Raw genomic sequence first — 27,774 nt, forward strand, 5'->3', positions numbered from 1 at the left:
GAGCTGAGCTGGTTCAGCATCTATGTTGTTCTGCTCCAGGGATGTTACCCAAACTCTGTGCCCTTGCTATGGAAAACTGGAGCATCTGGCCAGCAGAACAGGGTGGTGAGAGCTCCCCAGAAGTCAAGTAGGCGGGCTCAGTGGCATGATCAGCACACCAAGTGACAGCCCAAAGGGGATCTCAAAGAACCTCATATTCCCATGACTTCAAGCACAATCCTGTGACTTTTGAATGCTTGGGTCTGACGATGCTGACTGATGGGAAAAAAAATGTTGTTGTCAGTTAGCATGATCCTGGGGGGTCTCTTAGAGTGTTACAATTATTAATTATTAAATAATACACCACAATTATTTTGAAATAATTGAAGTTATTTTGAAACAACAATGCAAGCGTCTACACAGCAATTCTGTTATTTTGAAATAATTTTTGAAATAACGGACAGCTTATTTTGAAATCTGTAAACCTCATTCCATGTGGCATAATGCTCATTCTGAAATAGCTATTTCGGAATAGCAGTAGTGTGGACACTCCACTGCTGCTATTTCGAAATAGCTCCTCCCCAGAGCCATTCAAAATAATTAATTTCCATTGCCTCTGGGACTCTAATTCGAGGTAGCACATCCACATTAAGGAAGCCTTGCTTTGGACTAATTTTGAGACTTCCCTGTAGTATAGATGTGCTATTTTGAAAAAAGCTATTTTGGGGGAAAAAAATCCAAAATAGCTTATTTTGAAATAAGCATGCTGTGTAGACGCACCCTTAGTGTGTCTGCTGTCTGATCATTGCCTCTGTGTATAGGGCAGAGAACAGTGGTTTTGCCTCTGCACCTTGTACAGCCAAGGCCATACTTAGGATTTATGAGGCCCTACACAGTACAGGCGACCTCCGACTTGCAACGCTATTGGTTCCCGGGGAAGCGTTGCAAGTTGGGGGCGTCGTGACTCGAACTCTCATTGACAATATGCGCCATCGTAAATGTGGGCTGGGGATGTAAGTCGGGGGTTTTCAGCCCTTTCCGCACTTTAAAAAATAGTTATAAGTGTGTGTGTGTGAGGGTCGGGGGGGTCGCAATTCGGGCAGTCGCAACTCGGGGGTTTCCTGAACTATTAAACTGATGACCCTATGCCCAATTGCAGCCCACGGGGGAGAGGGTTGGTTTTTAAGATATGTGATTGTATAATCTTCACTAACACATTAATGAAATATTTTTAAACAAATCTTAAACTAAGATCCTGTTGACTAACACAGTCAATTCAGAAACTCACAGCATATACTAGGAATTAGCAAATCCCTGTTAAGGGCCTATATCCACTTGAATGGCTCTTTCTTGGGTTTAGTGTTCTGCAAATCTGGCAGGATTTTTCACTTTGAAGTCAACTAGATCCTCTCAGGAGGAAACAGAGCCACAGGACAGGGTCAGGAAAAGGTGACGAGTGCACATTGAGATCCAGTGGTGCCCCCAATTTTCGGGTGCCCTCCCCAGCCTGTGTACAGTGCTGACTCAGAGCCATGTCTCATACAGAGGAGCCCCACTTTAACTGGTGCCGCCCCCCCCCAGTTGTACTAGATCGAGCTTTGAGTTAGCACTGGAAGAGACACAGACGAAGGGCAGCCCGCAAGGGCAATGGGAAATGACCCGAGGGCTCCGTGCGCCCGCTGTGACCGGCCCGCTGGAGAACTACATTTCCCAGCAAACCTCGGGTCGCCGCCGCATGCGCATTGGGCGCTTCCAGCATGGCCACGGTGCTGTCCCGCGCGCTGAAGCTGCCAGGTAGGAGCCCGCTGCGCTGCGTCAAGCCGAGTGGGGAGGGCGGGGCAGCGCCGGGACAGCTCGCGGCGCCCCTCGCGCCGGGACCGACCCGCGCCTCCCTCGGGGCCAACGACATCCGGGGTTTTGTGCGGGGAGGGAGAGACCACCCGGACATCCGGGCCCGGGCAGCTTGACGGGGGCGCCCCGGCTCCTGGGGCGGGGGAAGGGCGGGGGGGGGGTCCCTGCTCCTGGGGCGGGGGAAGGGCAGGGGGGGGTCCCGGCTCCTGGGGCGGGGGAAGGGCGGGGGGGGGGTCCCTGCTCCTGGGGCGGGGGAAGGGGAGGGGGGGGGTCCCTGCTCCTGGGGCGGGGGAAGGGCAGGGGGGGGTCCCTGCTCCTGGGGCGGGGGAAGGGGAGGGGGGGGGTCCCTGCTCCTGGGGCGGGGGAAGGGGAGAGGAGGGGGGTCCCTTCTCCTGGGGTGGGGGGGGTCTCTGCACCTGTGTAGGGGAGGGGGAGGGTCACTGCTCCTGGGGTGGGGGAAGGGCAGGGGGGGTCACTGCTCCTGGGGTAGGGGAAGGGGGGGTCACTGCACCTGTGTAGAGGATGGGGAGCGGGGGGGTCACTGCTCCTGGGGTGGGGGGAAGGGGAGAGAAGGCCGTCCCTATGGCTGGGGTTGGGGGGGAAGTAGGAGTTAAGTTGGAAGCAGATGGTGGGGGTCGCTCTCAGAGAGCCGGTAACTGCTTTTATTAAGTATCTTAGTCTCTCTCCACCCTGTCATGCACTCTTCCAGCGTGCTATTCTGAGATGAAGTAACAGTGCATTTTTGCAACCACTTTGCAATGCTTTACTTTCCATTTCCTACAGCTCATATTATGATGGAATGTATTTGATTTTGAACAGATTTAGAATAACATTTAAATTGCTGTCTTTTAAATACCTTTTGCAGTAAACTGATGCACAGTGTTAAAACATAAATCAATGTAGGAAAATGAAAGCAACTAATTCATAGCAAAAATAAAGAAATGTTTGATTCATCTTCTAGTATGTCATATAAATAACCTACTCTTGAAACCCAGTCTCCAAATTCAATTTCTGTCTTGCCTTTATCTGGGTAAATATGAAAACCCTGCCAAATGTGTGTAATTTCCAATAATATGTGTTTTATCACTGTATTCAAATGGGAGAAAGGAAATATATCTACACCGTGGTAATAGTGAATTCAGAAAAAGGGGTTGCTTTTTGGAGAAGCACATATTTCCAACGCATAGGTACAGCCAACCATACATTTCTGTGAGAACATTAAAAAAGAATTATACCGAAAACACCTCTGAAGTGTGTATTTTATTGTAGAGCAGGCTTCCAAGGTTTTGCTAGAGCAGTGGTCCCCAACCTTTAGAGGCTGCTGGACGCCAGGGGGCATGGCTGTTCGCCTGCCGGGCGCCAGAGGGCGGGGACACATGCACGCCCAGGGGCGGGCGCCCCCCCCCCATAGCCGCATGCTCGGGGGCGGGGCCCCCCATAGCCTCAGGGGCGGAAGCCCCCCCTCAAGCGCCGGGGGCCGGCTCCCGCTCCAAATGCTGCGTGCCCGGGCCGGCGCGCCCCCCCCCCCCAGCGCCGCGTGCCCAGGGCCGGCCCATCCCCCCCCCCCACAAGCGCCACGCGCCCGGGTCGGCACTCCTCCTAAGCGCCGCGCGCCCGGGGCCAGCGCCGCCCCCCCTCCGCCCACCCTCCAAGCGCCGTGCGCCCGGGGCCGGCGCTTACCATGCGCCCGGGCTGGCTCCGGCACGATGCATGCACCATGTGCCCAGGGCCAGGCCAGCCCTGAGCACTTGGCGGGCGCACACAAATGGCCCTGCGGGCACCGTATTGGGGACCACTGTGCTAGAGGATGGGTGGAGCCAATAAAGATGGCAATATTAAACCAATGGGAAACAGCCCCATCAACCTTCGTGTCTATTGCTTGTACACAGAAAAACGCTGGAGCAGAACTAGTACACCAGCTACTGGTGGTTGGGACTTGACCTCGGGCTCCTCCCTACTGGTAGGTTTCACCAGCTTCTTTGTACTCCCATACCTTTGAAGTGGAACCCACTAGGCAGTTGACATCGCTCTCCCCCACTGGCCTATGAGGACTGTGATGGTTCCTATAAGGTCCCATTTTGAGAATTAATCAATCCAGGGTAAGGTCTTCTATCAAACTGAAGATCTACTCTAGTGCTTTGTTTCCATTTACAGAGTAGTTCTCAATAGGCTATTGTTTGATTAAAGAGGATGGAACAGCTGTTCAAAGGTGTTTACTTGTATGTACTGTATTGGGGCATTGTTGAAAGAAGGCAGAATGAAGGTTGCTTTGGTGTTTTAGAAATTCTGATTCTTGCTAAATTCAGCATTCTGTAAGTGGACAATATATACCACCAAGCAATCGTACGTTTTCCTCCAGATAGATTTGTCATTAATTTTTTCTAGGTTTTTATTTACCAGGAAAAGATATGCTGGTAATAGGAATTGTTAGTTATTTAGGCAGTTTTGCATCCTGCAATTTATATTCTGTGTCAGCAGGCCTCCACACTCTCACACCAGTTAGACACTACCAGTCCAGACCTCACTAGCCATGCCCTGACCTTTAGCTGCATTCCCCATTCCAGCCTAGCTTTTAACCCACTACTATACTCAGGACCCCCACCACAAACAAAGAAAATATTTTCCTGAAGTTTTCACTCCCAAATATGGGATAGGGATGTTACATTTAGATTAACTAATTGAATAATCAATGGGAAGCGACTGTCTAGGAAGGAGTATGGCAGAAAAGGATCTAGGGGTTATAGTGGACAACAAGCTGAATATGAGTCAGCAGTGTGATGTTGTTGCAAAAAAAGCAAACATGATTCTGGGATGCATTAACAGGTGTGTTGAGAGCAAGACACGAGAAGTCATTCTTCCGCTCTACTCTACGTTGGTTAGGCCTCAATTGGAGTATTGTGTCCAGTTCTGGGCACCACATTTCAAGAAAGATGTGGAGAAATTGGAGAGGGTTCATGTTCTCTAGACCTTTTATCATTCTTTTTGCTCTTCTCTGACCTATGAAGGAAGGCTGAAAGAATTGGGTTTGTTAGGTTACAAAAGAGAAGACTGAGGGGGGACATGATAGCCGTTTTCAGGTATCTAAAAGGGTGTCATGAGGAGGAGGGAGAAAACTTGTTCATCTTGGCCTCTGAAGATAGAACAAGAAGCAATGGGCTTAAACTGCAGCAAGGGAGGTTTAGGTTGGACATTAGGAAAAAGTTCCTAACTGTCAGGGTTGTTAAACACTGGAATAAATTGCCCAGGGAGGTTGTGGAATCCCCATCTCTGGAGATATTTAAGAGTAGGTTAGATAAATGTCTATCAGGGATGGTCTAGACAGAATTTGGTCCTGCCGTGGGGGCAGAGGACTGGACTCGATGACCTCTCAAGATCCCTTCCAGTCCTAGTATTCTACGCACGGATGGAAAAGATTAGAGGGAACATTGCCCCCAATCTCTCTCCATTGTTCCCTACCACTTGTCTTCATTTAGTTCCCTCCCTATAATCTCCCTTTCTTTCCTGCAGCCCCGAGTCCCTTTCCCCTACCATTCTCTCTTCTTCCAGGAAGCATTCACATGTCTGTTTTTTCCCTCAAACTTCCATAATATTTCCTCCAAATTAAAAATGCCATCTGTGACTCTCAAATTGCAGCAATCTCTAGCCATTCAGTCCAAAGCTTCTTGGGAGGAGGCTTGTGCTTAATTTATCCTGAGGTATGTTAATTGAAGGATGAGTTCATAGCCATCAGTTTCAATTAGGTCTGTGATTCAGTTTAACATTATCAGGCAGCAGAAGGAAACTGAGTTTCTGGCAGAGCCTGTAAGTCAGAAATCCTTCCATCAAATGACTCCAAATTTGGATCACTAACCCACCTCTGCACTATGAGAGGCAGCAAGGTGGGAGGAGGAAAAAGGAGCCATGTGTCTGTCCATTCTTCCCCCTCTCCCTCCTGCTGCCTTTGATAGACGCAGCGGGGAGGGATAAGGGAGGCTGCTGCGAAGCAACCTCTGCCCACATCTGGCCAAGGCTCTCTGTGGGCAGAGGCTACTCTGGCAGCTGACCATGAGGGTCCCAGTGGGAGCTGCCCCCCCACCTCCGTGAATAGGGGTGCTCTGGCAGCAGCCCCTGTCCATGGCCAGCCCTGGCTGCCATGAACAGGGGCTGGTGCTGGAGCAACGCCTGTTTGTGGCGGACAATGCTGGCTGCCGTGAACAGGGGTTGCTAGACTCAGTGCAAGCCAGGACCAAGTAGTCCCAGCTCGCACTGGCCCAAGGCGCTGCATTTCTACATTTTAAACTTAGTAAGAGTCTGGCAGCTCTTACTACATTTAAAATGTGGAGCCAGCACGAGCTGTTTCGTGGAACTACAGGCAGTCCCCGGGTTACATGGATCCGACTTACATCGGATCCCTACTTACAAACGGGGTGAGGCAACCCGGCACTAGCTGCTTCCCCCCAGCAGACCAGGGAGACGCGAAGCTAGCGCCCCACCCCCAGCAGACCAGGGAGACACGGAGTGGCTTTTCTCAGCAGACACTTCAGCTTGAGAATAAAGGACTGAGGGAAGTGAGGTGTGGGAGAATAAAACTGAGCTCTGGAAAAATGTTTGGCTAGAGTTTCCCCTACAATATGTACCAGTTCTGACTTACATACAAATTCAACTTAAGAACAAACCTACAGTCCCTATCTTGTATGTAACCCGGGGACTGCCTGTACTCCCATTGCGGCTCTGCAAAGCAGTTCTTATTGATTAATCGTGTAGTCGATACAAATCAACTACACAGTTAGTCAGATAACTGCAATTTAACATCCCTGCTCTGCACTCTCCTGAGGTACGCCAGATTTTAAAGAAAGCTGATGAAACAGATTTTAGAGGACTTAGAAAGGTCAACCTTTAAAATGAAGTTGAGTTGCAGCCTCAACTATAGCAGCCCTGCTATGTCCCTAGAACGTTGCTTTAGCTCAGTGGTCTCCAAGCTTTTTAAGCACAAGATCACCTTTTTAATTTAAGTGCAATCCAAGATCTATCTCAACCCCAAACACCCTTGTCTTGCCTCCTTTGTGCCCATTCTCCGAGGCCCCGCCCCTGCTCACTCCATTCTCCCTCCCTCCTCCATTGCCCCTCACTTGTTCACCAGGCTGGGGCAGAGGGTTGGGCTGCAGGCTCTGGTCTTGGGCTAAGGGATTTGGAGTGTGAGAGGGGCTCTGAGCTGAGCCTGGGACAGAGGTTTGGAGTGCACGAGGGCTTCATGACTAGGGCGGGGGTTCAGAGCTGGCTCCAACTGGGCACTGCTTACCTCAGGAGGCACCTGGGTATTGGTGCACAGGGGCTAAGACAAGCTAACCTTTGTCCTTGCCCTGCACCACTCCCAAAAGCAGCCAGCAAACTCTATCCCAAGTCCTGTTGTGCCCCATCTCTGCTCTGTGTAGGTAAGATACAGGGTTGGAGGGGCACACCGTGACATCAGCACCCCTTCCTCTCCCTGCCGTGCCTGCCAGCAGGAAGCTCCAGAAGTGTCAGCTCCAAAGCAAAGGGCAAGAGGTGTGCAGCAGTTTAGGGAAGAGCAGCTGAAGTGCTGGCACTTGACAGCCTCTTGGCCAAAACAGTCAGGATCACCTGTCAGGTGCTCCAAGATCTACCAGTAGGTCCCGATTTACTGGTTGGTGACCATTGCTTTAGTTAAGTCTGCTTCCATTTATAGTGAAGCAGTTAAGGACTAAATGAGACTTAACTGTGTTGTCTTCTTTACATTACAAATATTGGATAGTTTACATTAAAGTTACTATTTCAAGCATAAGAGAAGAAAAGAAAAAGTGAAGGTTCTTTTGTGATATTCCAGGTACACTTGCAACATTTCTATTGTTGGGAGAGAGATTACTGATTAGGCTGCTCAAATTGCTAACATTTTTCCAAACTGAAGAATTCGAAGTTTGGCTGCTGCAATGCTACCTCTGGATATTTTATACATTTAACAATACAACAGTTATGTACTAAGCTGTACATTTAAAGAGAAAAACAGAAATAGGAACAACTATTTCAGTGCAGTATGATTGAATTACCGTTATCATGGGAACCTAAAACTTTCTCATTTCTCCTCTGAATCATTCCCATTTATCATATAATACACGTTTCTGCAATTTCCACTTTATATAGTATTTATATCTTTCAAGTGTTCCTTTAAACACCTTGGGGCACAAGTTTAGAATGTGGCATCACCGCTTGTTCCCATGGAAGCAACTATGATGTCAGAGAAACTTAGATTGTGACATCACTGAGTGGATCAAGGAGGAGGAGGAGATAAAAGGTGAGAGAAAGAGGACCCTGCTTGGATACACTACAAAGGCGAGCAACTGAGGAAGGGTTCTACATGATTAGAGCTTTGAATTAAAAGATTGCTAAGAGGACAGTCTAGGACTTAGGCACGCAGAGAGTTAAGCATGAAGATAAGGCATCTTGGCAGAATTCAATTTTTATTTTTCTTTAAATGTTGACAGATAAAAATGCTTAAACATTGATGTTATTATCAATTTACATTTTCACAGTTATGCAACATTATAGGGAGATCTGACAGTAGTGAGGTGTTCATCACTAATTGTTTGACACTAGATGTTAAGACTGGTTATTCAAATACAAATTGAACATCACATTTAAAAATACACAAGGTATAAGTATCCTTAAATCAAACTCTAGTAAGTTCACAAGTAGAATTTTTCTTACTTTCTCTCTCTGTAAATGTTAATTATTATGAATGGAAATATTTTTTCATGGGTTGTTGTGTACAATAAAACCAGCGCTTATTGACATATGCCAATGAGACTCTAATCCTTCCAAAACTGTTTCTCATTACAGACCCAGAGAGCATTAGAGGAAATTAAGCAAATCCTTGAGGTGGTTTTTTTTGTTTTTGTTTTTTTTTACCTTGGGAAACTAAACTGTTGGAATTGGGTTTTTTTGGTAGCATCTCACTGAGATCTGGTGGATAAGCATTGACCCTGCTTTTCCACTTATACCTCATCCTTTCCAACCACACTCATCACCTGAGTAGACACAAAGGCATCCTGTCTTCTCTCTCACACTCTCTGTGGTATCTGAAAGCACAGAGAGCTTGGTCTTTCTGCCATTCCCGCCAGCCATGCTTGACTCTCCCCATTTCTCTCCTCAGGGAAAAAGAGCCCGGACCTAGGGGAGTATGACCCTCTCACTCAGGCTGACAGTGATGAAAGTGAAGATGACCTTGTACTCAACTTACAGAAGAATGGGGGAGTCAAGAATGGGAAGAGTGCCCTGGAAGAAGTGCAGGACCCAGACTCGGACGTGGAGGTTGAGGTGACAAAGCAGCGGCTGTCGGAAAGTGCCCCAGATGGGTACCCTGCCGAAGCCACTGGCAGTCTGGAGCACAAGACAGCCTCTTCCCTGATGCCTTACCTACGCACAGCAGTCTTTTTGCTTACCATGGTTATCTCCATGATCCTGGTGCTGGTGTGCGCCTTTCTCATTCCCTGTCCTCCTAGAGATTTGCATAATACCTGGAACCGCAACCTCGGTCAGGAAGCAGGTGAGAGACCATTGGGCACAGCAGCAGTGTGAGATTGGAAGGGCGAAGCTCACAGGCTCAGTGTGGGGGAAAGACTCACTTGGAAGAGTCACTTTAGAGAAGAGGAGCAGCAACTTTAAACCCCTTCACTGCAAGTGCTCTGAGGCCACAAACAGGCCTGTGCAGTGCTGTATGGGGAGGGACATAGCTGGGGGAGCAGTACCGCTTCAGTGGGTCTCCTCTGGATTCCTTGATGATTGGTTATTCAGACCCCTTTTCTTTCATGCTTGTTCTCTTCTCCATGGTGCAGAATGGGATTGGCAGCCATTCTGATAGCAGCTCCTTATTTGCTTTGAATGTCACAGGTGGGTTGCTGTTCCCACTGGAGCTCTCGGATGTGAATGGTGATGGGCTCCCGGACATCCTGCTTTCCTTCACAGGCCTGATGAATGCTAGCGTATTGGGTAAGATGTTAAAAAAACTTAAAACACAAGAATGGTCCTGTAGCACCTTAGAGACTAACAAAACTATATAAATAATATCATAAGCTTTTGTGGGCGCAACCCACGTCTTCACAACTGCCAACTTCACTTCATCAGGGATTCCAACCTCGATGGCTCTTTTGTCAGGTTGTCCAATTTTGTTTTTGTATTTTCTCCCTGTCAACCATTATGCATGGGAGTTCCCCATACCATCTGCAGAGCTGCCATACTGTCCTCTTTCAGACCTCTCCATAAAACAGCTCACTTCTGCTGTGAAAATCCCAGCTGATATATTGATTGACAGTGGTAATGTTACTGCACCAAGCTCTTTAATGTGAAACAGTCCCATCAACCTCAGCAGGCTGTTTCTCGTTTCTTTGCTAACATTTGCCTGGGAACACATGGGATAACACATCAGAAGCATCAAAATAACTTGGCTTGTCACTAAGTCCTGCTGTTTTCCCACTGCTCCAAGATTCATGTTTCTACAGCTTCCCAGCTGCCGTTTCAGTGCATCTCCACAGCCTGTCTTCACCTCATAGTGACGTGAAATATGTTCCAATCCCAGAAGCACAGTCAGGGAGTCAGGGCCCATTTTATTGGATTGTGTTGGCAATCTATGGTGCTTGAGTATTGCAATGGTTGGAGTAATATGAATACAGATAGGAAGGAAAATTTCCCTTCCCCATGGCATAGGGCTGCGTAAGAAAGGCCCCATGTACTTCATTACAAGCAAGATGTAAATTCCACAGCAGGGTCTCTGGAGTCCAAGGGATTCTGGTGCAGCAGATAGAAAATCTGATGGTAGATTAATTTAAATTAAAAATTGTGAAGGTATTGAATTTCAGTTTTTGCAGGAAGCAGATTTTTGTACTAACCTCACATTAACTGCACAGAAGCTTCAGGGGGTAGCCAAGTTAGTCTGTACAGGATAAATTTAAAAAACCAACGAATAGTCTCTTAGAACTTTCTACACTAACAAAACATGTAGATGGTATCATGAGCTTTCGTGGGCACAGCCCACTTCCTCAGATGACTAGAATTCTGAGTTTAGGATGTGCAGACCCAAAACAAATAGGGGAGGAGGGAGAACTAACTGCATAGTTAGTGATGCTGTTAGGGAGAGGCCCTCTGGATAAGATACCTTTGGGACTCTTAGCACCTTGGAAGATGCAGGGAGCGAGTTTGTGGTTGCGACATAAGCACATTGGTTGGATATTTCTGTTAAAGTGATTAACAGAGTGTCTGATGTTAGGCTGACATTAAACTTATCATTAGGCATTTGATTAAAACAAATTGAGGCTCTTCATACTCATTTTAGCTATTATTTTGTGCTATCTGCTGACTCAGGAAGACATTATACTGTTTGACACTGATTGTATGTTTTCAAGGTGTTTTCCACAATATCTAAAGCTAGAAACATGGGGGGACGTTTTTTTTCCTTTTTTTACCGAAAAGGAAAAAGCTCAGATTGCGGAGCCAAATTCTTCTGCCACAGAATCACAGACCATGCAGGGCCCTGTGCCTAACTAGCCAGCTACCTAAGAGAATGGTAATTGCAACTTCTTGTAAGCATTAACCTTTGGCCAGCAGAAGGATAAGTGTTAAAAGGAACAATAGTCTAGTCTGGTATGACAGCAGATAGGATGATGAAGTGAATAGACCTGTGGTTGATTGGGTAGGGCAAATAATATGTTTGTTTGCCATCCAAGCACAGAAACGTAGCTTCACAAGTTTCCATGGGCAGTTCCTGTGAGCTAGCAAGGGACTGAAATAACCAAACTCATGGGATTCTTGTGAATGTGACTGTTTTACTCTTTTCCAGTTGAGCACAGCACAGAGTAGAAGCATAACTGAACAGCATGTCCCCCTGAGATAACTGTACCTTGTTCATCTCTCTCCTTTGATTGCAAGGGACTTCACTTCCCTTTTGTGTGTCTGCAGGTGTTTCTAGGCCATCGGTAACTGTGATGGCCCTTTCGGGCATGAATGGCAGCACCCTTTGGTCCAGCCACATTCCAGAAGAGATTCGGAGTGTGCAGTGTAAAGGACTGACTCTCGCAGCCCCAGCTGAGCCTGTCTGCCTTGTGACTGGAACATCCAAATTCCTCAGCCTTCTCCATGCCTCCTCAGGTAGTTCCAGGCATAAATGTGTGGATGAACTGACCTCCTTGAATAATTCAGCACCTGATGGTAGCAACTTAGGAAGAAGTCCATAGCTAAAAGAAAACTATAGAGTACTACAGAAGATGATCTAATCATTAATGAATAGAAAAATGTGTGAATTCTTATTTATTGGGCACCTGCTCAGGTCCCTTACTGGACTGACAAACTGTGTTTAAAATCATATGCCTTTATCCCCTCTGTGGAGAGGATGAAGATGCAATGGGGCTGTTTCCTGTTGGAAGTTTAACTAAGACACAGATTTCCTTTTCCAATATCTGTCCCTCCAGATATGAGTTCCCATCTGTTGATTTCCCTGGGAGTGTCTGCCTAGCTGTGACATCATCAATCAGGCTTTACCATTGGCCAGTTAGGACAGCTGGTGTCCTGCAAAAGCCTCTCTCTTATTTAGGACCTGATCCTGACAGTTGTGTTGCAGGTTTGGAATTAGGCCCGGATAGAGATGCCAGAATGCTAATAAAACGAAGCATTGGCAGACTAACTCAAGAGCATTTCAAAGCAATGGGAAAGAATAATCCCTCTTTCTGCTGGGTATGAATTCCATGGCTGCCTGCTCTAGGTTGGGTTTGGTACTCATCCTGTTGGGTGGTAATGCCTTCTCTCTCTTCCTCCTTCAGGAAGGGTTGGTTAGTAAGACACCTTGGGAATTCTCATGAATTCTACCTTCTTGAAGTGCTGCACTGCTCAGATGTTCTCTCCTCCTTTAGGGAAAACCATCTGGACACTGAACCCAGCCCACCTGCCGAGTGGGACCCTGGCTGCACCAGCTGTCCTCTTGCCAGATTTGGATGGGGATAAAGTTGGAGATTTGGTAGTTCTGGCTATCGGAGAGACCCAGGTATAATACATCCACACAAGAGCTCTGAATGGACCTGAATCTTTGGAGGGGGAGCAGGGACATGGTCTAAACTGAGTGTAGTGGCGGAATGGCACATCCAAGTAGTGTCCTTACCTCATATTCCTTTTAGATACAAACCTGGCTTCTTTCTCCTGCTTTGCAGCACAGAATCAAGTAGTAATTACATTGTCATTTTTTTATCAGTAGGGGTGTTAAATTTCGATTAATCAACTAATTGAGTAGTCGATGGAATTTCCATCGACTGCTCGATTAGTCAGTAAGGGAGGTGCTCGCTATCCTGCTGCACCCCTTTCTTGTACATCTCAAAGGGTGAGGAGTAGCAGTCGGGACAGGCATGAACGGCACTGTTTCAGTACCTGTTCATGCTGTTTTCCAACTGCCCTCTGCCTCCCCTGCCCTCTGTGGAGACAGTGCTGGCGGGATCTGGCTTTTAAGCTGGCTCCCCCCAGTACCGGCTCCTGCTCCACCACCTTGCTACTTCTCTCTGATAGAGGCAAGGCGGGAGGAGGGTGGGGGAAAAGCGACTAGTCAATTTCCTGCTCTGCTACCCAATAAGCATTTGCTTATCGGGTAGTGGACTAGGTGCTTACATCCCTATTTATCAGCTGGCAAATTAATGTCATTGTAGAATTAATCATTGCTCACTGACTGAGACATGAGAGACTCACTCACTTTTTCCTGTGCGTCTCTCTTTAGCAATTACTGCTTTTGTTTTTAATGTGAATTTTTAGCGCTAGTGAAAGCTGACTATTTGACAACCCTGGAGAATGGGCTTAGCTATAGAAGAGAAGTCCTTGTCTGACAATAATGGTGCAAAGTTCCCCTGTGCTGCTCCCTGCACAGTGACTTACTGCCTTTAAGCTTGATGGGGGAGTTCAGGATCCGAAGTACATTCATTCACTGGCACCTCTGCCCAGAATGTTGAGGGGTTTTCTGACAAGGACATCTTAACATAAGGCGCTAGACCAAGACTATTAGCTCACGTGGGAAACCAAATAGAGAAGGTGGCTGGGAAGGAGAAAGATGTCAAATGATTTGTCACCCGATATATGCTGCTGTGTGGGGAGGGAATGACAGAGCTTTTCATTCTGGGGCAAAGCGGCTTCTCACTGTGTGAGAGACAGCTCCCAGAATTCCTTGCATCTTTCTAACCTTTGCAGCCAGACTTATGCTTTATCCTGGTATCGGGCATGACGGGAAAACCTCTGGGTGGGCCCGTGAAGTACAGCATCAATGGAGAAGGAAAACTGATCGGTCCCCAAGCCCACACTACCAGTCGAGGAGCCATCTATATCCTGTTTGGTTTTGGTAAGATGGGCCACTTTTGCCACTTCCATTTGATCTTTTTCTAAGGCACTTTAAAGCTGGAATAGCTATGAGTTCTGCCAGGACATTGGTACCAGCCCTCCTACTGGTGAAGGCTGAGGTTGGAGAAGATGGGCTCTTTGCACAGTCAGTGTATGGAACAGCACCGAAACACAGATACCTGCTCGCAACTCCTAGGGCTGGAGTGGCTTGGATCTCCTCATTGCTGCTCCTGCACCTCTTCCTTCACTATATCCTGCTGGGAGAGGCCAAGACTCTCCTCCTGCTTTTATTGATTGCTATCCACCTGCAAGTAGTCTCTGACTCTTATGCTGTCAGGACTCATCCTACAAGTGAGAATCTCAGTCTTTGCTCTCCCTGTCACATATCTGCTAGGTAATGTCCAGGCAGTCGCCCTGAGGGATATCTTTGCCCAAGCCAGAAACCGTGACAGCTTCCCTCCTATTCTGCAGCAGGAGGAGTCAGAGTGGGAGAAGCGCAGATCTGTCAACTTATCGGAGCTCATTGACATTTACAGGTGGGGTGTGCTCTCACCATTCAGGCTATGCTGTGGTTCTACCTGGGCACTGCTGGCCATTCCCCTTCCCCTTCGAATATCTCTGTCCACCAGAGTTGCCGGGGCAATGCCTGTGACATAAAGAACTCCAACTTCCTCCACTGTCCTAGTGATTGCAGTGGCCAAATACCATGTATTATAAAGAGAACCGCTTGTTCTTCTGAGCCCTTGAGCCCCCATTACAACCATATGTCCAGGGAAGCATGCCTGCCCTTAGAAAAGGCATGTTTCTAAATAATGAGTCCACATTAGCAACTCGGTGGACAGCAGAGTGGTCTGGGATCATGTAACCCCTAGAGTCTCTTCACTCACCATGCAGTGAATCACTGCTCAGCAGGACTTGAGAAATTCTTCAGTGTGGCTGGGAACAAGGCAAGAAAGTAGCAGGGCCCAGTTTAGATGGGAGAGTGAAGTGGGGATTCAGTCACAGGAAAAACCCTAGAACCCAAACTTCTGTGGATTAGAGTCTCTCATATTCAAAAGTGCTTAGAGCTCGGCATTGACTGTTTTTATTTAAATAAGCAAACAAAACCTGGGAAACCCAATTGCCTCATGTCAGGTTTCTGCCTCTCGTAGTGGGGGCGTTGAGTTCCTGCAGATAGTGACAGCTTCAGATACCAACTGCAGTGACCTCCTCATCACCACAAAACACAGCCTGACTCTGCTGCGAGGAGAGGACCTGAAGCCCCGCTGGAACCTGGAGCAGCAGGACATTCACACGTTAGTTACACTTTGGTTTTTTCTGTGTGTCCTTTTTCTGTCTCTCTCCTCCCGGCACACATGCTCTGGTGGGTATAGCCTGGAATTATTCCTCAAGCTTGTGGGGATATGAGAGAGAGAGAGAGAGAGAGAGCGAGAGAGCGCGCGCGCTGTGGGAAGGGGAGGGGAGGGGAGGGAATAACTGGAGGAAAAAGGAATGGAAGAAAGGGACCGATTGAATAGTTTGAGTAGCATACATCTTAGTGAGTTGAAAGGGGGAAATTCATCCCAGTGCAAGAAACCAGCATGTGGTCTGGGCAGCACTTAAGCCCTCAAGATGATGGCGCATATGTTCTGTGCTGGCCCTCTGCACAGAGGTATATTTCATTCAAAGAACCTAAGGAAGCTGCAAAATGTTGTGGGACAATAACAGGACATGACAGCCACCCCAGTATTAACTGATTGAATGTATACCTGTGCTTAGTTGGCAGCAGTGTTCCCGCTAAGATTTTCCATCTATAAATGGAGTGAGTTTTGTCTTGAGCCCCAGTATTGAGGTCATGTGCGCTTGTTCGAATGTGTGCCACCGTGGCACCCAGGTTATTAACAAAAATATATATATATTAAGGAAGAAAGAATACTAAAATAAGGGATAATTAACAAGGTGCATGACTTCAAATGTTTATGTAATATGAAGTCAAATAAAAAGAAAATTAATACCGCAAAATTTTCAGTAGCCAACTTCCTCTGTTTATAGCCCTCTCCCAGACCCTTGCCCTTCTGGACTAGATGATTTCCCTTGTAGTCCTGGGATTACTGTCGGAATTCAAAACACCAAAGGGATGTTGGAGGGTTTGCTAGCAATATCAGAAGTATGAGATCCAGCAGAAAAGTCTGAACTACAGCATCTCTCAACTTCTATTAGGATACCAAGGCATGGCCACAGTGCATGAATGCAGGAACGCTGAAAGAGTGAAAGATGTATCTAAGCTCCCTTTGTGCCTTCTGTATTTTCCATCTAGCCAGAAGCAAGTCCAGCTGCTGGTGTATGTTAGACCAGCCTCAAGGCTGCTGTAAGTCTACACTGCCCACAGTTCCATAGAAGTCATAGGAGGCCAAGAATAAGCACAATGCAGCACTGTTCTAGTTTTCCTCCAGAATGCCCCTAGCTCACGAGCTTGGAAGGGAGGGACACCACAGAGCCATTTCATTGGCTCTAAGCAAGATAGGGAGTCCCCTACCTACACTGGGGGTAAGACCCAAATAGGGAAGTGAGATCACTGGAGTGCAAAATGGCCATACTGCTTGATGTGCATAATGCTGCACAAATAGGATGGATTCCCACTGGCACAGCCACGCAGAATCTGGGGCAGGGCGCTCCTTTGCCCCCTTTGCAGTGGTGCTGGGAGCCTGTGGCACACTATTGGAGGAGTCAACATCACCCCCTCCTCCTCCTGGCTGGGTCCCTGTCCTGTTCCCCTCCTCCCCCATCTTCCCGCCAGTGTCTGAGCCGTGTGGTTGCTGTCACCACAGGGCAGCAGAGCAGCAGGAGGACAAATGGCAGGCAGCAGTGCATGGGCTGCAGTGGGCCTGGGGCGGCGAGCCCGCAGTGACATCAGAGCACTGAGCAGCGCCGTGATGCACCTTCCCCTCAGGAAAGCTCCCCAGTCCTGAAGCAGCAGGGAAAGGAGACTCACCTGAGGGCTGGGGCAAGGGCCTAATGTCTCCAGCATCATTCATGCCTGCTCTCTCCCATACCCCTCTGCCGGCGATGATGGCAGATGAACAGCAATCTGATCCCCCGCCACAGCAACTCCCTGGCACCCCCCTGCTGCATCAGAGCCCTGGCTGCCAGAGCAGCCACCATGCAGCTCCGGCTGGGCCCTGGCCCCAGCTGCCCATCATGCAGTCTCGGACTCCAAAGCAGCCGCCTCCTGCCATGCAGCTGTGGCCCCAGCCCTGGCTGCCGGAGAAGCCACCGTCCGCCATGTGGCTCTGACCCCAGCCCCTGCCACTGGAGCAGCTGCCGCCTGCCACGTGGCTCGAGGCCCCAGCTGCCAGAGCAGCTGCCGCTCGCCACACAACTCCTGATGCAGGAACAGCTGCTGCCTGCCATGCAGCCCTCCCTGGCCACAGCTCCAGCCTTGGGGAAGAGGTGAAGCTGGAGTTGGGGCCACATGGTGGCTACCCAGCCACATGACCCTGCCCCGGAGCAGCTGAGCAGCTACTGCGCAACTCTGCTGAAGAGGTGGGCAGGACTCAAATTCTTGGTGTACGCCCGTGAAGGTGCACACCTTAGAGGGGGTTGACAGAAATCATTTACTGACAGCATAAACAAGAAACTTGTTTTGATACCAAGAAAGGTGGAAACAACTCTGAACTTAATGTTAACTAGCAGGCAGAAATGTATACAAGAGACAAGTGCAGAATCTTCATTAATTGCAGTGAGCACTGGACTAATGGTTGTGATATCCTAATAGAAGGCAAGATCCCAATGAGGACACAGTGATTACTTTGAAACTGTCAGATTGCAAAACTTATGCAGGAAAATGATAAAGATGAAATGAAAGACAAAGATGGAAAAATAGTTACATCATAGAATCATCTTGCAGCCTGTACAGAACTGTGGGAAAGGCCCAGAGGGGCTGTTTTTCCTCTGTGGGCAGTTACAAGGAGTAAAACTGAGAATAAAACATGCATCATAAGATAGAGAAAGGGATGAGTTTGAGAGCTAAAAGAGTGTCATTTAATACATAAAAATCATGCTTAAACAACACAGTGCGAAGTACAAGCTGTGCCAGGAAGTGACACACATGAAATGGCAGGATGGATGGTGTATCAGACATGCAATATTTATGCCCAACGCCTATTCCTGAGGGCTAAAGAATTTTGGATAGAGGAACAAAGGAGGATTCTGAGGAGGAAGTTGGGGACAGCCTGGGAAGCCTCACGTCGCTGCTGGGGATAGTGATGGCAATGCTTTTATCTTCATTGGAGATTGGTGCCGATTACAGCTGCCAGTAAAGCCAGACCAGCACAGATCGTACCCCAGGTTCCATCTTGGACAAGCTCCACAGTTTATAGTGCTTTGCCTGTTCACATTAGAGTTTGTGTACAAATGCAGCTACACTGGTAACTGGAATCGGCACAACTTCCCAGCATAGATAAGGTTTAAGGATAGACTAGTAGTACAATTGGATAAGTGTCATTCATTAGTGTCAAACCCTCCTAAGTTCTGTTTGGGACAATCTTTCCCTTTTGGAAAAATGCAACAAAATACAATAACTGATAAAGGTGTCCTGTCCGATGTCATTTTATTGGATTTTCAAATAATTTTTTTATTAAGATCCTTTAAGATCTTAAAGGAATATCAGTAATCAGAAGGTATGGGACACAGTCTGGTGGAATAGAAATTGGTTAAGCAATTGAAAATTGTATTGTAAATTTTCGAGGAGAGAAGGTTTAATAGCAAGCTAGCCTAGTAATGAACGTGGTGGCTGAATTGGTTTGTTAAACCACTAATTTGGAAAAGAGAGTTGATGTTGACTGATGCATAGCTAAAATGTTTTCAGTTTGGGAGAAACTACAGATGAATTCAAATCCACAGAGGAAATCAGCAATCTTGATGGGAAAGGAAATTTGCCTTAAATAAGTATATAGTAATATGCCCAGGCAAAAAGTAGTCTCCACTTCTTGTTTATGTCAATATACTTCAGAGATACAGGGTCCTTCAAAGGAAATAACTTGAGAAATATTGATGCTAGTTTAAAGATTTCTGCCACTGGGATCAGAGGCAGTGAAAAAGCATAAGCAAAGGGCATAAGCAAATACAGAACAGATTGTGATGATGATATATTGAAAAATGTTCTTATTTGGAACATTTTGTCCAGAGCTGTCCACTTTAAGAAAGAAAGAACTCATATTCAAAAAGGCAGAGAGGCAAGCAAGATGGTTAGCAAACTCAGGAATTTATGTATGATGATAGAGATTCAAATCGTGAATTATATGGCATAGAAGGAGAAGAGTGAAGAGTCGAACTGAACTATTAAGATTAAGAAGAGTTTAGTTAACTCACTGATCCATAATAAGGGAACAAGGAGTAATATGATAAAATTAATGGTAGGTATATTTATAAGCAGTGCTGCTCCACACATCATATAATCAGTCTGTGAAACTTACTCCTGCAGACCGGCAAACAGTCAAAAACTGCTGATGGATTTTAGACTGTCTAGATAATTTTATGACTTAATACAAAAGTGTAGTTGTGCATGCTAAGGAAATGGTAATAAAATGTCAGGCTGCCTTCTGGTAAATTGATTATCATATGAATCTGCCAGGAATTTCTCCCTATGTTTATGGCACCAAATAATTACTTAGAAGCACTCTGGTTATTTTCCCTCCTCTGATGTATTGGTGAATGGTTGCTACCAGTCAAGGACTGTGCTTGGTGGATTAAAGGTCTGATCTGGTTTGGCAAATCCTGTGTTAGCAGAAGCGGGATGAGTGTCAATCAGGGAAAGATTACCTAAAAGTGGGTGCTCTGTCTTGCTGTGTTTGTTGCTTTTTCTGGTCACTGTTACTTTCTCATTATTTACAGCCAGCCTGCCCCTGGCTATTTCAGTGCTGACCAAACCCTGGACTTCATGGTGCAGGCTCAAAGCAGAGACAATTTGAAAAAGGTAAATCCTGGAAAAGCTAACACTTGGGGATACTGTGGTGGGACAGGAGAGAGGGCAGGATATGTGCTAGCAGTAAGGTCCCAAGTCTCTGCCATAATCATCTGTCTCTCCTCATTTCCATGACTCATACTGAGTGTCCCTCCCTTTTTTCAGATGCTGGTAGTAGATGGTAAATCAGGCCTCTCTATTTGGAGCTATGATCTCCCGTGTCACCTGCAGGAATCTGATGTACTGTCAGTGATGACTTTGGAGAGGAAATCTGTTTTTCTTTTCTGGGCTGATGAAATGCAGCCTGAATTACAAAACTTGGTAAGTGAGAGTCCTGTTCCCACTTGGAAGCTTTCTGCCTGACAAATGTTCAGTCTCTCCCCTTTTTCTTATTTTTTCCCTCAGTTACAATATTACCGAACTTAAAACCATCCATGTGGAATGAGTGGTGAGATGAGGTGGCCTCTTGGATCTAAATTCTGAATTGCATGCACGCGCGCGCATGTGTGTGTGTCCACGCACACACAGTCTGTTATTAAATCTACTACTATATTATTAATGTTGTCCCATAAATAGCTGCTGTTTTTGTAGGTAATATAAATGTGAGCTCCCCTATATCTGTTCAGCAGTTCAGATCTACACTGTCACTGGTAATGAGGTGGAACGTAATCCAACTCCTCAAGTATTCGTTTTTGACATCGAAGACAAGGTGGGAATACAGTGTATGTGGGCCAAGAGGGAGAACAAAATAGGAAGTGAAGGAAATTCCTCCTAGTGTAGATGGCATTATGCCCACCCACATCTACACAAGGAGGAATAATGTAATGAGATCATCCTCCTCAAGTCTGGAAAAGTCAACTGTTGTCATGTTATCTAAATGAAGGGAGAGAATAGCTATACCAGACTGTAACAGGGTGTGACTCGCCAACAGGGTGCCTGCTGCTGGTCACTGGGGAATTAGCTCAATTCAACCCTGGAATGCCCCTTTCCAGCCGGTGTCTCATTCGCTGTATCAAGTTTATGTGTTAGTGATTCTGCCACCTTACATTAGGGCCTGTGTCCCTCTCAGATTGCAGCACTCTCCCTTTTGGGTCTTGCCCTGCTGCAGTGCCCCCACATCCTGGGGTCAGGGAATCCCCAATCCTTGATATCCACCTTGCCTCAGTGACCCTTCTGCCAGTCGTCATCCAGCTCCTTACCTCAGTGGCAAACTGCAGTCTGAAATGGCCACTCATCATCAGCAAGGGGGTGTGGACCTGCTGCCCTGGCTGCTTCCCTGCAGCCCTGGTACCCTCAGGCCTTGCCTCAGACACTGCAGCGTGGGAAACAAGAGCCTTCCTGACACAAAGCAGGGCTGGAGAAAGGCAGGCAGAGCTGGGGAAGCTCTGGCTTCCTTGGAAGCTAGGTCCCTCCTGTTCCACAGTTGGAGCAAGAGTGAGCAAGTCTTTCCTCCCCTCCAGGAGCCTTTATACTGTGCTCAGCTGGGCCCTGATTGTCTAATATCTACCACAACTGCTTGCTCTATAGCCCCTGCCCTCTCCCACGCCTGGATTTAACCCTTGTCTTCCCTGCACTGTCCCTACATCTTGTCACACAGGCCTTTAAGCCTTCTCTCTAAATTCTGTGGTGACTGTCAATAGCAATTGAGTCTCTTAACCTGGTGATTGTAGCTAATGACTGCAGTGTTTTCTCTAGTAGAGAAAGCAGTGAGAAAGTTTTGTGGGATGCTGCAGAAGCCTTTACTAGCCTGTGTTCCACTGGGACAGAGTGCCAGTGGGCTGTCTCCTAAAGTACAGTTTTCCTAAGCCCAGAACTCTTGTACATGGAGTGTGTGAAGTTCAGCTAAACATGCATTCTCTAGGAACACCACAGTGTAGGTTCTATAAAAGCTTATACTAGCATTCCACAGCTTCACAGGCAGCTGCTAGACTGGCCCAGGAGGATGGAAAGCAGTGTAGAAGGGAGAACTAGTAGAGTAAAAAAAAAGCTGCATGATCTTGGATCAAAACCGGGGCCATCACACACGCCTGTGACAGTTCTTAATGGAGAAAGCCCCATGAAGAGCTCACATGAACAAGCTCAGAGAGCAGCCTAAGAAGCCACATACCCCTTTTCTGCTGTTCAGCAAGCTTGCAAGAGCAGGTGCAGCCTGGGAGCCACCAGTGGAGGACAACACCCAAGAGAATGTAGCTTTCTGGATGGTGGGTGAGTGAGATGGAGGGTGACAAGGGAGGAAAAGAACAAGAGCAAATAGAAGTTTAAAAATACTCAAAAATAGACAAGAAGGTGGGAAAAGACCAGAGAGTCCAAAGAAAAGAAAGAAGAAATGTGGCAGGACATGACGTGAAGGGACATGGGGATGGAAGGGGGAATGCCTCACAAAAGGGGTTTTAGCCAAAAGAAGTTGATAACTGCTGCCTTGCAGCTTCTACAGAGCCACCTGTCAGGCAGGATATAGCCTACAGGAGCCTGTGGACAATTTGCTTTCTGAAGAAGGGATTCTAGTTGCTCCAGGACTTGTTCTCTTAGGAGCTGGGCTTACACTGGTCCCTGCCTACTGGCCACTTGTGCTAGTTCTTGTAGCATTTGCAAAGTTTCACCTGCCACCCCCTTGCCTCACAGCAGTGGTCCCAGGCCCTTGGCCAGTTCACTACCTTTCCCTGGCTGGAGGAGAGAGGGGTTCTCAGAGTGTCTCCCTGTTTTCCCTATCTCCTTTGTTGGCAGCAGTTCATAGAGAAGCTGACTTGGCTCACACATTGCGCTAGATATCCTCCAGCGTCTCCTTTTTATATTGGGAAAGAGCTTCTTCCATTTGGGGACGGCAGTTGTGGAAGAGCTGTGCAGTCATAGGGGAGACTTGCTGAGAGAAAGGCATTGTGGGAGAGACCCCGGGTGTGACTGGTTCTCTCTGGAGCCGGAGGGCCCACCCTGGAATAGAACTGAGCTTTTCATAGCAACCGTTCATGGATGATTTCTGTAGCCCGTGCCAGTGAGTGTAAGATAGAAAGGAGGACTCCTTCCCAAGCAGGGTTGTTGTGGAAGATGTAGGCATCCATTTTCTGCCTTTCTTTCCAATAGGAACCTGGCCTAAGAATCAAGCGCCCAGGACTACACCACCTCTACCTCCTGCACCCTGCCTTTCCTACCCTCCTTTTGGACCTTACCAATGTAACAGACACAGTGATTGCTTCGGCCAGTAAGTACGCAAGGGCATGGAGTGCTTCTTAGTCTCATCTCAGAGGAAAACTGAGGAAGGCCAAATGGATTTTAAACTCCCTTCCCAATTCTGAAGGAAAAGTTGGCTGTGACATGGGCTGGGGCCTTGCCGTGCTTCAGAATAAACAGGACCCTTGGTGCCCACGAGACTTAGGCCAGCCACAGAAAATTAGTGAAAACGGCAACCAAGGTTCAACTCCCCAGTCCTTCTCTTGCCTAACACCACGTCTATTGGTTGACAAGTAGAAAACCCACCCAGTCACTCTTTAAAAGATGATAAACACTAAGGGCCTGATTCTCAGTCCCAGACTGGTTTTACATTGGAGTAGATCCATTGATTTCAGAATTCGTAGTTTACATCAGTTCAAGGGGAATCAGACCCAATCACCTTGCTGCCCCCCGTTACTGTGCCCTAAGTAGTCACTTATTCTGTGCTATGTGGTAGAACCTGCTTTACTTCCTCCTCATTCTTTTGAAGAGGCAAGTGAAAGTTAAGTGCTTTGTTTAAATATTAGTTTTTCTTTGATGGTTAAACCTGTGTTCGCCCTTGTACAAAATTATGCAATCGGAAAAGTGGAATGTGGGAGTTAAAACTACCTCCTAAGAGCATCAGATGGACACCCAAGGGAGCATACCAGACCCAATGGCCTGTCTGCTATTGCAGGAGACAAGATATGGGATTAGATGAACTGGCTTTGAGTCTGGTGTGTCAGGAGACGGGGCCCAATGCTAGTTATACCACAACCAAGTCTGCTGCGATATAATACTGTAGTTCTAATGTTCATAGCACCGTTGAAATAAATGACTGCCTTGGAAGTAAATGTAAACTCATTGCTGAAGCAGGGAATTGGAGATGATTGTTCCTGTGTTTTGTTGACATTCTATACATTATGTGGCTTTGGACAAGTCTGTTACTCCTCCTCGGTGCCATTTCCATCTCTAAAATGATTAACATGCCTACTGTCCTGAGGATAAGCTCTGTTTAAGCGTACAAGCTTGTCTCTCTGACCAGCAGAAGCTGGTCCAATTAAAGATACTCTCACCCATCTTGTCTCTCTAAAATGCCTCCTTCCTAGAATGCAGAGGGTATTTAATGTTTGTAAGGTGCCTTAAGATGTGGGCATGGGAGGCTCTTTATAGGCCCGTTACATTATGTAAGCATGTTTAGCTGCCAGTATGAGACTCAAAAATGCTAGTTCAGTTGCAAACTTCATATTGTTATCCACATTGCAATTTATTTCTTCTGCAGATTTTTATCTTCAAGATTTTTTAATAGAAAGATCCAAATATATGGGAGCCTAAAGATCCACAATCTTTACTCAGGGTCTGTCGACACTGCAGAGTCAGAGGTGTGACTGCAGCACATGAAGCCACACTTGAGCTAGCTCTGATCCAGCTAACTCCAGCATCAGTAGCAATGAAACCGTGGCAGCACAAGGTGGGACCCTGTGTGTGTATTCAAGCGGCTAGCCTGTGCTTCACCGCTGCTGTTATTGGAGCCAATGAGACCAAAGCTAGTTGGGGGATGTGTGCATGTGCTGCAATCACACCTCTGATTGCAATGTAGACAGAGCCTCCAGACATGACTCACTGAAGTAAATGGAAATCCTGGTAGAGTGAAGACTGTAAGTTTTTGCCTGAAGGGTAATTTTCTCAATGCTCTCCTGTATTTTCTCTCCTTTTCTTATCAATCAGTTGGAATTAACGATCTCCAAAAAGATGCATTTTACATCACCATGACAACGAGCTCTACTTCCGAAAACCAGCTGGGCCTCCTAGTGGTCAGCAAGCTGGGCCTGCGGTGGGCCATGCTCACTCAGAGCCGAATGGTGCCGCTGATAGAGACCACACCAAAAATCAGCCGTGGGGAAGTGAGGCGGTTCCTTTCCAGGCTGAAGTTTGTTGATTTTCCTCACAAGGTGAGATGACTCAGAGGGAATCCTTTTCTAAGTCGGGGGGTGGAGAGTCTAAGGGTGTAAGTCTGCTCCCCTCATGGACAGATCCTCAGGGATCTTTTGGGGGCAGGATTCCCAGGATGTCCTCCCTTTGAGCGTAAACCACGTGGACTGTCAAGGTCTGAACATGCTTTTATAGTGAGGGTATGATGGACTGCAGAAGTCTTGGGAGCAAGGCAGGGACAGGGGATGATAGTTGGAGAGGGGCACGGACATGGGGGTGTCGGTGCAGGGGTTCCCGGCCTGGGCTTTGGGCTAGTAAGTCCTGACTATCAGCCATTTTCTCTCTCTTTCTCCAGTTCTAGCACATTGGCCCCTCAGATTTCAATAGCTGTGGATGTGTGGCCTGGGTGGGGTACGGAGAGCTGGTCGACGATTCCTCAGGACATCCTCAGTGCCCAGAGAGTGGGGATTGAGCATGCTTCCCATCCCTCTGCTTGTGATGGAACAGCAGGGACAAGTTTGCCATTGCCAGATACTGCCACTGGAAGCAAACCTGTGAGACCCCTTCCCCCACATCCTGTCTGCATGCTTCCTTCCAGGTAAGGTAGTGATGAGAAGGCAGAGGAGGTAGAGCTGCAAATAGAGACGTGTGTATATTTTTGTATGTTTTAACTTATGAACTGGTTCCAGGAAGCTCCCATTTACATCCAACCTGCATTTCCTGCCATTCTGCTGTAATCTCTCTATTTTTGTAGTAGAGTCTCTGCCTGGCTTATCTATGCCTGGGCTGCTCATAGAGGCCCTGCCAGCTGTCCTACCTCTCTATTTTACAGTCACCAGGGCACTCCCCTTTTCCATGTCCTGTTCCCAATCTCCTGAACCATCCAGCCCTCGGGGACATTGGCAGGTTGGGAATATGCTCCAGAGGAGGCAGGTTCCACATCCCCACTCTTAACTCCAAGCCTGTCAGTTTCCCCTTCCAACTCATTCCCCATTCCTGGGTCATACTTTCTCCTTGCTTTGTTTGCGGGCCCGTACTCCATAGAAACAGCAGTACTCACAATATCACACCATTTGTATCCCTAAGCACTTATTTTAACACAAATGCACCAGAGCCTGAGGTATAGGAAAGTGCAGCCACTCTGTGCTGTGCCTCTAGCAGATTCTGGCCTGGATATGTGGCCCCGGGAACATTTCACTACTGTGAAATGGTTCCTTAGATGGTGTCAAATCCTTTCTCCCCCCCTCCGCCCCCGCTTCCTGCATAGGAGAAGGGCCTGGAGGCCAGGGGTAGAGCCAGGAGACCCTTTTCTGAACTGATCCTCAGCTGCAGTTTTGGTCCCTTGTGGCCATTACCAGGTGGCATAAGTTAAAATAATCCGAAGGCTGCTCATGACAATGGGGACATGTGCTACTCACAGCTGCCACACAATCAAGAGAGGGTTAAGGAGGGTTTTGTATTACCGCTCTTCCCCCGTCTTCCTCCCAATGCAAAAGCCAGGATCTGTCCCAGTTCTTTGAAATGTAATCTCTCTGTCTCAGGACATGCGACAGCCTGTGCTGTGATTCTGGAGCGGGTATGTGAAGCCTCCTGTGACATAGTGCCAATGCCCCTGCTAAGTCTCCCCACTGCAGGGTGCCCTTGTATAGGAACTGGTTTTCCAGCATGCCTCTCTGGGGCTGGCCCTTTACACAAGTGGCCAGTTGGCTCCCACCTGGTGCATTTCTCTCTCCTCCAGCTAGTTTGTCCCCTTTGTTTTCCTCCAGTTTTTCCTTAGTGCTGAGGAGAGGGCACAGCTTGGCACCCCCTTTTAAAGGGGCACATAAGCCCTGGGTGTGGTTGGCTCTGTACCCTGGGTTCTTGGCCCAGCTCCTCATTGCTTGTTTCTCTTGCCCTCTCTCCAGTGAAATGCTTCTGTGCAGTCTCTTCAGGGGCAATCCCGAGGCTGGGCCTCGGGCCTCTCCTTATCCATGCCAGAGCCTTTGAACACGTTGCATATGTTTAATGGTATTTGTGTGTAAATAGCTTTGTAAATATTAGCACAACTGTAGCAAGGAGCTCTGGTCCTGGTACCTGCCTGGCCTTTACTCTCTTCTGAATGGACATGGTGTTTATATGTATTAGCTGGTTTGTAAATCGGGCTGGTTGGTGGTGGCTAAATGTCTAAGTACCAGTGGCTGAGTAAGCGAGTTAGTTAAAGGGATGTGCTTCCTCCCCCACACCTTGCTGGGAAAAGCTGGCAATGTGCTACGGGACGGAGTAATTTTCTTGAGGGTCATCCTTAAACTCCTAGGCCTGGTAGTCAATGTCTAGTGATGCTGATTCCCCCATAATGTGAATTTCTCCCCTGCATTCCTACTGTGAATAAAGACTGTCTGTATATTTGTTGGAAACTATGAAATGCAGTGCGAAAAATAAATATCATGTATGACATCCTCTTTATGTGTGACCCTTGTTTTCCTTAGCCTGGGAGGGAAACTGTGTCAGGACGGGCTCCCTCAAGGTCATTTGAGGAATGAAGAACAAGCAGGACCTCACCA

The 27,774-nt window shown here is 47.5% G+C and overlaps 1 protein-coding gene across 2 annotated transcripts; it reads left to right on the top strand.

The window, feature by feature from the left end:
- Window positions 1-1,706: 1,706 nt before the first annotated feature.
- Window positions 1,707-27,672, top strand: FAM234B (family with sequence similarity 234 member B). 2 transcript variants are annotated; one of them, XM_025178618.3, is made up of 14 exons: window positions 1,716-1,773; window positions 3,720-3,790; window positions 8,975-9,367; window positions 9,712-9,810; window positions 11,773-11,961; window positions 12,720-12,850; window positions 14,032-14,179; window positions 14,573-14,714; window positions 15,330-15,473; window positions 20,050-20,131; window positions 20,285-20,440; window positions 23,198-23,315; window positions 25,031-25,254; window positions 25,590-27,672. In XM_025178618.3, exons 3-14 carry the CDS (start codon window positions 9,229-9,231, stop codon window positions 25,593-25,595), a joined length of 1,578 nt encoding a protein of 525 aa, XP_025034403.3. In that variant the 5' UTR covers window positions 1,716-1,773; window positions 3,720-3,790; window positions 8,975-9,228; the 3' UTR covers window positions 25,596-27,672. The 2 variants fall into 2 exon arrangements, with proteins under 2 accessions (XP_006110470.3, XP_025034403.3); XM_006110408.4 differs by lacking the exon at window positions 3,720-3,790 and having other exon boundaries at window positions 1,707-1,773.
- The last annotated feature ends 102 nt before the right edge of the window (window positions 27,673-27,774 follow it).

The sequence above is a fragment of the Pelodiscus sinensis genome, chromosome 1, assembly GCF_052426305.1.
Source record: "Pelodiscus sinensis isolate ZL-2025 chromosome 1, ASM5242630v1, whole genome shotgun sequence".
Taxonomy (NCBI): Eukaryota; Metazoa; Chordata; order Testudines; family Trionychidae; genus Pelodiscus; species Pelodiscus sinensis.